Here is a 12,138-nt window from a genome sequence, read left to right as displayed (position 1 = left end):
AACAGGAGTCAGCAAGTGTCATTGGTGTCAGTGGGAGGAATAGTGCCCCATCATTGGTGTCACTGATACTAATGATGGGACATTATTCCTCCCACTGACACCAATGATGGGGCACTATTCCTCCCACTGACACCAATGATGGGGCACTCTTCCTCCCACTGACACCAACGATGGGGCACTATTCCTCCCCCCACTGACACCAACGTTGGGGCACTATTCCTCTCCCCACTGATGGAGTACTATTCCTCCCACTGACACCAATGTTGGGACACTATTCCTCCACTGACACCAATGATGGGGCACTATTACTCCCACTGACACCAATGATGGGGCACTATTCCTCCCACTGACACCAATGTTGGGACACTATTCCTCCCACTGACACCAATGATGGGGCGCTATTCCTCCCACTGACACCAATGATGGGGCGCTATTCCTCCCACTGACACCAATGATGGGGCGCTATTCCTTCCACTGACACCAATGATGGGGCACTATTCCTCCCACTGAAACCAATGATGGGGCGCTATTCCTCCCACTGACACCAATGATGGGGCACGATTCCTCCCACTGACACCAATGATGGGGCGCTATTCCTCCCATGGACACCAATGATGGGGTGCTATTCCTGCCACTGACACCAATGATGGGGCACGATTCGTTGCTCTGACACCAATGATGGGGCACTATTCCCCCCACTGACACCAATGATGGGGCACTATTCCTCCCACTGACACTAATGATGGGACACTATTCCTCACACACTGACACTAATGATGGGGCACCATCATTGGTGTCAATGGGAGGAATAGTGCCCCATCATTGGTGTCAGTGGAAGGAATAGTGCCCCATCATTGGTGTCAGTGGGAGGAATAGTGCCCCATCATTGGTATTAGTGGCAGGAATAGTGCCCCATCATTGGTGTCAATGGGAGGAATAGTGCCCCATCATTGGTGTCAGTGGAAGGAATGGTGCCCCATCATTGGTGTCAGAGTGAGGAAGGGTGCCCCATCATTGGAATACCATACCATATTGAAATCAAATCTGATGTTTTTTAATTTTTGGTGTGCGTTGGAAGAGGGGTAGTCTTATATGGCGAGTATAGCCCAAACCCTATATTTTAACAGGAAAAGTAGGGGGTCGTCTTATATGCCCAGTCGTCTTTTACGCCGGCAAATACGGTAGCTGCAAATTATGTGAAGTTACACTACCATGTAAAGACACCTCTACAAATTCTGGTTCTAAATTGGGACGTAGTGAGCATTGAATAAAGCAGAATTACTGTCCCCATCCTTCTTAAAGGTACAACAACAAGCCATAAATTAACACTCACCCAAGGCAGCTGAAGACCCCCAGTTTGTGTCTAAACTGAAACTTTTATTTTGGTTTGGTAAAGACTTTTAAAGAGGAACCGAATTCTAGAATCTGTGGCCAAAAAAGATAGCTAGAGGATAAAGGATACGTCATTAGTATTGTCTGTGGTCCCCTTGCAGCAAATCTCTATTTCCCAATACGACTTATCTTGCTTTGTTCTGCACCATGTCTTTATATAGAGGCAGCCGGCTTGATAGAGGCAGCGTTGTGCTTTCTCATGTCAGATCCTCCAGCAAGGCAAACAGTGACCAGCACAGTAGTGATATCACCAATCATTCACACTAAATTTCCTAAGACTAAATATCAGAGGCACGGGGGGAGATTTACTAAAATTGGAGTACTCAGAATCTTGTGAAGCTGTGCATGGTAGCCAATCACCTAACATCAGCGTATTCAGTTAAGCTTTGATAATAAAACATGGAAGTTGATTGGTTTCTGTGCAGAGCTACACCAGATTTTGCACTCTCCAGTTTTAGTAAATGTCCCCCATAGTGCCCTAAATTCCCACTGCAGATATACAGCTATTAGGGCCGTAGGTACAGGTGTGTCTAAGCACACTCACATACCAGCAAGTGCTTTGCTATCTTTCAAGAAGAATTCAAGACAAATGGTATATTTTTCAGATAACACTTAGGAACAATTAACACTTCTAGAGCTCAGCCAACTAAATGTAACCGAATACCTTCTTTCTCAGTTTTTGAAAGTAGGGGTGTAGCCATGGTTCAAAATCTATCTATCTATCTATCTAACTATCTATCTATCTATCTATCTATCTATCCAGAACCAAGTGTCATAATAGTGCAGAACTAAAAAAGTGAGGTCATAACTCCAACCATGATTACTACATGGCTGTTAGCAGGATACAATAGGACTGCTAGATACAGTAGGTCATTTGGATACAAATGATTCTGATAGAGTTCAGTGCAATGAGAATAAATAATGAAGAAGATGGTGGCAATCAGTATAAGCCTCTGGGAGAAGCGGACAGGGGGTTGCGTGTGTGCGGTAAATATGCCATATTTGTGCTGAAGGCTTGTCACCTGCTGGAGGGCTTCCCCACTTACAAACACAAGTTCAGGTGCACAGGGAGTCCTCAAGGAATAACAGCTGATATCACAGATGGTAGATCACTTATTTGGCAAGGGTTGAGGTGTGCAAATCAATTCCTTTAATTACTTGTCAAGTCCATTTTTAATAGGAGAGTTAAGGACTCTGGAAAAGAAAGGAAAAAAAATTGAAAGAATTAAAAGAAATCAGAAGATTTTCAAAAGACAGTAGTCTTGTGGAAGACATTGAAGCACAGACGGCATACTGTACAGATGAACTGAACATTAACTTTACAAAATATTTCTCCATATAAAAATGTCTAAAATTATATCTATTGAAATGTGCTTGTACTTGATAAAGATAAAAATTATGCAGTTAAAGCAGGACCTTATCATGCAGGATCCTAACTGAAGTATTACGTTAAAGCCCCTTAAAACACCAGTATAGCCTCCTGAAGATTCAACATCATTTCAGACTTTCTATAAACAGTGTTTGCATTGGCTTAAACAGGGTATTTTAGGAGACAGCGGTAATATTTGAAGATGTCTATCCTAATGCTGCAAGCGTAGGTTGACTAATGTACAGTCTATACAGTGAGTTTCTAATTTTATGTGGTACTTAATTGCTGCGGTCATGAACTCCCTGATTTATAATAAATTAACATTAACTTGTTTTACCTGTAGTTTATTTAATAATGATGCAATTATACATTAACCTATAATATCCAATCAGATTTTATTCTACTAAAGTCAGTAAATTGTGATTTACTGATTTTGCTTCTGTAGACCTGAAATCCTGGTGTGACTATTCAGACAATGGTATTCTATTTTGTCTAAAGCTAGCCATACACCAGTAGAATTTTTAGTTTGAAAAAATTAGTTTGGAATGTTCTATAGTCAATGGGGTCAGTGGACAACTGTTTTTGACTGTAGTGATGAGAAACATTATAGGAGAAGAATGGAAATTTTTTCTTGAACAAACAAAATTTCGAAATTGTAAGTGCATTTTTCATTTGGGAAAATCTTACTTATTGTAGTGCACGTGTGCATCCTGAAATCAAATGTACAATTCAATACATTAGAATGCCAACTAAATTACATTTTTCAGGGTTTTCATACAAAATTTGTCAAGTCCACAATGATACTATCAAATGTGTCAAGAAATAATTTTTCTGAAACTTCTAAAAAAATGCTAGTATATTGCCAGAATAATTTGGATAACTGTAAACAGCATTAAGTAAGTTGATGTTGAGGGTGGTAAAGGAAATGTTACAAGTCAAAATCAGGGTTTTCATTTTCTTGAAAATACCTTTCTTTTTAGGTCCTAGGATGAAAAAATTCCCATGTGTGTGCAATACACTGAAAATTACAGATTTGATTGTATTAGGAATTTGGATCACACATCTTGTTGGGCTGCTCCCAATCATTTTAGTGTTTTTTTACATCTAAGAAAATGTACCAAAGCTTTGTGGCTTCTTTATAATTTGTCCAAATGTAGGCAATGAAACAAAAGTGAAAATAATATTAGAGGCAAAGAAGCTAAACAACACAAGGCAGAGCATGTGATATACATAATAAAAGTGAACCAAAAAATGAAAAGAATTAGAGTTTGTACATCACAGTCTAAGCATACTGTGGGAGTTGTACAGACTTAAGGTTTCGTTTCCCTTCCCTGTCAGGTGTTACGTGCTGCTGACCTCTCCAGAACTAAACAGGTTAATCAGTTTGACTTTGGGCTGCAGGCTCACTAGGAGTAAGACTTACAGCAGGAATATTTGAAGTTACACTGCTTCCCCGGGGAGAGGATTACGAATAATATTAGCCAGGCTGCTGTACTGGGTTTGGCAGCATTTGTCTGGGTCAATGGAACATTTCCTTTACTCACAAGCCGAACAGGATTAACAAAGCAATGTTATCACTGCAGATAGAGATAAATCTGTTCTGACACTGATGAAAAATAACAGATGATGCAACTGAGTATAGAGCAGACTTTGGGCACTACAGCATCACAGTACAAGATCTGTGTACAAGACTATCACTAGATGCTAAACATTCAAATAAATTGTTGAAGATGGCCATATATATGAGTTAATGTGGATGGTCATTTCTGGAAAACAGGTTTACTAGTTACTTAAGAACATTGACATTCATTAAGGAGCACGTGAAGTCAGAACCAGGGATGTTCTTGCTACACAGCTATACTAAGTTCATGCTTGTTGATTTTAAAGATATGTAAAATGAATCCCAGATATGTGTACAGGGACTACACGTGTTCTGCTGAGCACTTCAGAGCTGATTCACACATTTGCGGTGCGAATTGAAGCTCAGGTTTCACAGCTAACTGATACAGTAGTTGTTCACTGGTTCATGTCAGGTTTACATCAGATCCAGGACAGGACTAGCTCAGGATCTTATCCTGTTCACACAAATGCGGTTTAGAAACATTTCCCATAGAAGTCAATAGCCTGTAATCCATAACTGAACTGCACTGCTCAGAAATCGTACATTACTCTTTTTCAATTCTCACTGAATCCGCACCGCCAGTGCACCGCACCGGACATATGCCAGACATATGTAAACAGGCACCATAGGAAGCAATGTTTTTTTCACATTCAAACCGCAGTGTGCACCTCCAACCTTAGCCCCCCAATACTTACCTGAGCCCGATCTCAATCCAGAAATGTTCATGGAAGCCTCAGCTCTCCCAGATCTCTCCCTCCTCATTGGCTGAGACACAGGAGCAGGAGCCATTGGTTCTGGTTGCTATCAATCATAGCCAGTAAGGAGGAAGCGGAGGGTAGGACCGTAGAAACACAGCAACTTGTTCTGGGGGCACTCAGCAGGAGGGAAGGGCCAAGAGCACCGGCGGGGGACCTGAGAAGAGGGGGACTGGGGCAAAACCATTGCACAGAACAGATAAGTATGATATGTATGTTATTTAAAAAAAATGAACCTTTAGTATCACTTTAATGAATAAATAACTGGAATAAACAAGTTGGTGGTGCAGTGCAGGGGGTGGGGTGTGGTCATTAATATCCGCCAGCACCTTGTTTGTGTCTAGAATAGCCTGTAATGCCTCCAATGACCTAGCAAGTGTCCTATGTGCCCTGTAATAACTAGAAGCCCTTGTTCATGACGCCATTCAACATATACTACTGATTCTCAATCTTTATACACCCATTATTAATTGATTTTGAATATTCAGCATAGGTTCATATGATGTTTTTACAAAAGAAGCAATAGTTGCATGTACACAACTTGATTTTATAAATTTTTGCTTGTGATATCTGTCTTGAGAGAACTTTATTATTGCAGAGCTGAAGATTTAAGTATACATTTAAATAATAAAAGCTGTAGATTCAATTTAAGATGTTTCATTGCAAATGTTCAGTGCTTAGGTGTAAAGGAACTTTAAATGTAGCTTCCTAATAAGATTGTGGTGGCAAGACTTGCTAATTATCTTTTATGACATTGTACTTACATCTGCTCTGTCTCTCTTGTAGTGTGTACCGGAACAGAGAACAAACTGAGCTCCCTCTCTGACTTGGATCAGCAGTACAAAGCCCTGCGCAAATACTATGAGAACTGTGAAGTGGTCATGGGAAATCTGGAGATCACCAGCATTGAACATGGACGGAACCTCAGTTTTTTAAGGGTAAATTTAGAAATTAAATTTTTACTGTTTTGTGCCCATGCATGAACCGGCTTATTTGAATTATATAGTTTGTGGCCTCTTAGTGGTTCTTAACCGACCTGGTATGTATCACTACCCAATCAGACATTTAATTTGGGAATTATTACTGGGCATTATTTGTTACTAGTTGTTATCACTAGAGAAAACAGAGTATATGTTGATTGTGGGTGTATATAGGAGGGAGGAAGAAGCTGCTGATCATACACCAATTACTGGAGAAGGGTAAAGAGAGTGCTGGTCATACACCAGTGGAAGAAGGAGCAGAGAGAGTTCTGATTATACACCAGTGGGAGAAGGAGCAGAGAGAGTCCTGATCATCCACCAGTGGGAGAAGGAGCAGAGAGGGTGTGGATCATACACTAATGGGAGAAGGAGCAGAGAGGGTGTGGATCATACACTAATGGGAGAAGGAGCAGAGAGGGTGTGGATCATACACTAATGGGAGAAGGAGCAGAGAGGGTGTGGATCATACACTAATGGGAGAAGGAGCAGAGAGGGTGTGGATCATACACTAATGGGAGAAGGAGCAGAGAGGGTGTGGATCATACACTAATGGGAGAAAGAGCAGAGAGGGTGTGGATCATACACTAATGGGAGAAGGAGCAGAGAGGGTGTGGATCATACACCAGTGGGAGAAGGGGTAATCAGTGTGCTTATCATACACTAGTGGAGGAAGGAGCAGAGAGGGTGCTGATTGTACAGCAATGGAAAATGAGCAGACAGCGTGCTGATTGTACACCAATGGAAAATGAGCAGAGAGGGTGCTGATCATACACCAGTGGAAGAAGGGGCAATGAGTGTATTTATCATACACTAGTGGGGGAAGGAGCAGACAGCGTGCTGATTGTACACCAATGGAAAATGAGCAGAGAGGGTGCTGATCATACACCAGTGGAAGAAGGGGCAATGAGTGTATTTATCATACACTAGTGGGGGAAGGAGCAGAGAAGGTGCTGATTGTACACCAATGAAAGATGAGCAGAGACGGTGCTGATCATTCACCAGAGGGGGATGGGTGTAGAGGGTGCTGATCATACATCAGTGGAAGATGGGCATAGAGGGTGCTAATCATACACCATTGGGAGATGGAGGGGAGGGTGCATATCATAAACCAGTGGGAGAAAGAGCAGAGAGGGTGTGGATCATACACCAATTGGGTATGTACAGAGAGCATACTGATCATAAACCAGTGAAAGAAGGAGCGAAGAGGATGTGGATCATACACCAGTGGGAGAAGTTGCAGAGAGGGTGCATGTCATACACAAGTTGGAGAAAGAACAGAAGGCTGCTCATCATAAACCAAAGGGAGAAGGGCAGAGATGGTACCAGTAGGAGAAGAGATCTGATTATAGACTAGGAGGAAAGTAAGGTGGGGGATATAGAATAGGCTCAATGGCAGCCTCTTGTGAACCATTGGGACAAAAGGGAAGTACATTATTGAAGGGGAGAGAGGAGTGAGAGGTGACCACAGGACATTTAGAGTTGTAGAGCAGAAGCTGACTGGAGAGAAAAAAAGAGAGGAAGCAGAGTGTGGAAAAGGGGAGGGGTGAACCAAAACTATATGTACTTTACGTTTTTACCATTGTCTTTACCAGAATGCTACTGTATCTAAGCCAGCATACTAGAGAATGCCCCCAGATTTACATCTGCTTTAAAGAGATCCAGTCATCAGACAATGCATTTCAGCAAAAAATCTTCTCATACGATTATATTTGTATTTAACATATCTTATGCATGTTATGTACTTGTAAAAGCCTTCCTTGTGTAGATATCCAAAAGCCTTAAAACTGCTGCTGTGTGCCTCCATCTTTGATTGTGATGTCAGCAGCCCCAGCAGACTCAGAGTGACACTTTGTAATATTCTTCTGCACTCCTATACCAGCTGGTACATAAAAGCTTATGTAGGGAAGTAAGGGTAGGGGTAGAGTTGTTGGGTCAGAACCAAAGAGGGCTATGAAGTTCAAGAAGGTTTGTTTTCCTGGGTCAAATTTTCCATCAAGTTCTAAGGCACAAAACAAACTGCGATTTAAGCATTTAAAATTCTTGATAAATATATATATATATATAGTTTGAACTCGCTTCCAGTGGTAGAGCTTTTCCTTTCAAAAGCACACAGCAACTCGCTTCTTTTTAAGGGCCTTTTTGCCCAATTTTATTTAAAAGAACGTCCTGTAACATAAAGCTTCCCAAGCAGGGGTATCCACCATCAAGCAAAAACAACAAAGCTTCAGCCTCCTGGCTTGTACTCCGTTTGATGTCTGTCTCCTGCAGACTCTTACCAAATTATGGCTTTCACACACAGCTGGACACTAGCACACAGCTAGTCTGGCTTCCACCTCTCCTTGGTAAAGCCCTCCTGACTCCAAGGCAGATACCTCCTGTCTGCCAGGGTGGAGCCCTCCTGACTCCTGTCTGCCGGGGTGGAGCCCAGAACCCTGGTCCTGACTCTACAAAAGAGCCATGCACACCTGAGCAATCAGTATCCTGGCCATTCCCAAAACCTGGTCCCAGGATTGGAGATTTCACCCCTCCCAAATCGCTTTGAAATCTCCAGGCTCCAGGTCCCAAAATGGACCTTACAAACAAATGAGGAAATTGAAAAGCCACTTTCCTCTGTATCAAACATGTACCCCGGAGCCCCTCAGCCTGCCTTGAGAATGCTGGGTGAAATAACTTTTCCACATCGTGACAGATCGCCACACTGTCACAATATATATATATATATATATATATATACACACAGTTGTGTTCAAATATACACACAGTTGTGTTCAAAATAATAGCAGTCAGACATCACTAACCTGATCAATCACTGTTTTTGGTAGAAATGATATTTCTACATGGCAAATAATTTACTAGCAGGTGTAGTAGAGTAATAGAAATCCAACAGACCCAACAGTCATGACATGCATGCTGCTGATTCTGTGTAATTGAATCACTAATTGAAAGGGGCATGTTCAAAATAATAGCAGTGTGGAGTTCTATTAGTGAGGTCATTCATTCTTTGAAAAACAGGTAGCAATTATTGCCCTTATTTAAAGAAGAAAGGCAGCAAATGTTGTACATGCTGGTTACAGTGCATTTCTCTCTGAAATTCTGAGGAAAATGGGTCCTTCCAGACATTGTTCAGAAGAACAGCGTACCTTGATTAAAAAGTTGATTGGAGAGGGGAAAACATAAAAAGAAGTGCAGAAAATGATAGGCTGCTCAGCTAAAATGATCGCAAATGCTTTAAAATGGCAACCAAAACCTGAAAGACATGGAAAAAAGTGAAAAACTACCATTCAAATGGATTGAAGAATAGCCAAAATGGCAAGGACTCAGCCAACAACCAGCTCCAGGAAGATCAAAGGTCTAAAGTTACCTGTGAGTACTGTTACAATTAGAAGACGCCTATGTGAAGCCAAGCTATCTGCAAGAAGCCCCTGCAAAGTCCCACTGTTAAAAAAAAAGGTGCTGAAGAGGTTACAATATGTCAAAGAGCACATTGACTGGCCTAAAGAGAAATGGCGCAACATTTTGTGGAATGATGAAAGTAAGATTGTTCTTTTTGGGTCTAGTGGCCAGAGACAGTTTGTCAGACGACCCCCAAACACTGAATTCAAGCCACAGTACACTGTGAAGACAGTGAAGCATGGTTGCGCAAGCATCATGATATGGGGATGTTTCTCATACTACGGTGTTGGGCCTATTTATCGCATACCAGGGATCATGGATCAGTTTGAATACATCAGAATACTTGTAGAGGTCATGCTGCCTTATGCTGAAGAAGAAATGCCCTTGAAATGGATGTTCCAACAAGACAACGACCCCAAACACACCAGTAAACGTGTAACATCTTGGTTCCAGACCAACAAGATTGACGTTATGGAGTGGCCAGCCCAATCCCCGGATCTTAATCCAATAGAAAACATGTGGGGTGACATCAAAAATGCAGTTTCTGAGGCAAAACCAAGAAATAGAGAAGAACTGTGGAATGTAGTCCAATCATCCTGGGCTGGAATACCTGTTCACAGGTGCCAGAAGTTGGTTGACTCCATGCAACACAGATGTACAGCAGTTCTCAGAAACAGTGCTTATACAACTAAATATTAATTAAGTGATTCAAAGGAAATCAAACATTTTTCAGTTTATATAGTGAATGTTTGAGTTTGTAAAGAAGAATACAAACACTGCTGTAAAGAAGAATACAACAGAAATTTGATATATTTTTCTTCATGTTTTGATTTGGAATAGAATGTGTAGTGTTCCCAATGCATTTGTGTGTATGGAAATAAAAGCTATTAGAAGGATTTTGAGCTTTATTCACTTTTTTCAACACACTGCTATTATTTTGAACACATTGTGTATGTGTATGTATGTATGTATTGTGGGAACTCGCTTCAACGTGGTAGAGCTTTTAAACACAAACAGCTACTCGCTTTCTTTTTCAAGGGCCTTTTTAGCCCACTTTTATTTAAATGAAAATGTCCCATAACATAATGCTTCCCTCGCAGGGGTATCCACCAACAAAACAAAGATTCAGCCTCCTGGCTTACACACAGTTCAATGTCTGTCTCCTGCAGACTCTTTCCAAATTATAGCCACTAGCACACAGCTAGTCTGGCTTCCACCTGACTCCAAGCTGCCGGGGTGGAGCCCTGCTGACATCCTATCTGCCGGGGTGGAGCCCAGAACCCTGGTCCAGACTCTCTCTAAAGGCCTGCACACACCTGTGCAATCAGTGTCCTGGCCATTCCCAAAACCTGGTCCCAGGATTGGAGATTTCATCCCTCCCAGATCTCTTTGAAATCTCCAAGCTCCAGATCCCAAAACAGACCTTACAAACAAAGGAGAGTGAAAAGCCACTTTCCTCCGTATCAAACACTTACCCTGGAGCCCCTCAACCTGCCTTGTTGAGAATCCTGAGTGACAGATCGCCACACTGTCACATATCCCCCCCCTTTGTTTTGACCCCGTAGGGGGCAGAACACATGACTTACAGCTTCTGGCAGCTCTGTGCCAGCTTTCACTTACAGGGGTCCAATCTGGTCTGACTATATTTTTCCTAAAGGAGAACTCTACCCAACGATTCCTTTGGTGTCTCTCCCCAAGCCCCATTGTCACTCTGCTATGGGCTCTAATCAGACCTTGCCTACTCTTTTTCCGGGTGCACTTCCATAAACACTTTCTCTCTTGAAATCCTAACAGGGTCCCCCTGGCCTTTCTGCCCCTTTGCTTCAGGTTCCAAGGTTTCCTAATACCTCTCTCAGTATTACTGTCCCAAGGCTGTAGGGGATCTATTTCTACTGTATTTGTACCAGGACCACCCCCCTGATTTCTTGTACCTCTAGCTATCAAACCTGCATGACTCATTACCACAGCATTCAGTTTACCATGAACAGATAACTTCCAGTCAATTTTACACCTTTCAATATCTTTTCCAGCATTTGTTAGGACAGTGTATGCAGAGGGCACACACACCATAGGGCAGCCATCACCCACGTGAACCTCACAAAATGCCACTTCACCTGGCGTCATGCACTCTGCAAGCAGCTGTCCCACCATTTTAACTTTTTCTACACCACTTGGATCTGTATCCAAATGCTGCACAGATGTCCTCTCTTCTGATCCATTTTTCCAGTTTTCACATACCATTGGTCCCTGTATTCCAGATGTCTCATCAGACCTGCTACATAAACCTCTTTTTGGCCCAATGACCCCGATTTCTTTCTGCACATCCATTTGAGCCCTGGTCAGGATCTCTGCTGTTCTATGGTCCATGCTCGGCCCTTCCATCTCATGTGTTTTGTCCAATGGTGCAGTCAACACGCCCTTCACTGACAACTGATCAGCACCATCCTGGACCATAGCAGCAGAAATGCTTCCCACCTGGCTGTTAGGAGGTGAAAGCTTTGACTCATTTTTCATTTCTCCAAAACATTTCTCATCTATCAAATTTACAGGTAATCCAGCGGCATACCCTGATACAACTTTTAACACCATCAACAAATTCAGAAATAAACCACTTTCTTGTTCCCGTTT

General features: G+C 42.1%; 1 protein-coding gene across 2 annotated transcripts in view; it reads left to right on the top strand.

Moving 5' to 3' along the window:
- The window catches only part of ERBB4 (erb-b2 receptor tyrosine kinase 4), a 1,213,483-nt gene that overhangs the window by 509,755 nt on the left and 691,590 nt on the right, over nucleotides 1–12,138 (top strand). For both annotated transcript variants that reach the window (XM_089672264.1, XM_089672254.1), the window contains exon 2: nucleotides 5,924–6,075. In XM_089672264.1, coding sequence (XP_089528390.1) covers nucleotides 5,924–6,075 — 152 coding nt within the window. The remainder of the gene's footprint in view (nucleotides 1–5,923; nucleotides 6,076–12,138) is intronic.

Source organism: Staurois parvus, unplaced genomic scaffold (assembly GCF_062004578.1).
Source record: "Staurois parvus isolate SC_StPar_1 unplaced genomic scaffold, SC_StPar_1.0 ptg000011l, whole genome shotgun sequence".
Classification (NCBI taxonomy): Eukaryota; Metazoa; Chordata; class Amphibia; order Anura; family Ranidae; genus Staurois; species Staurois parvus.
This window is presented reverse-complemented; position numbering and strand designations above follow the sequence as displayed.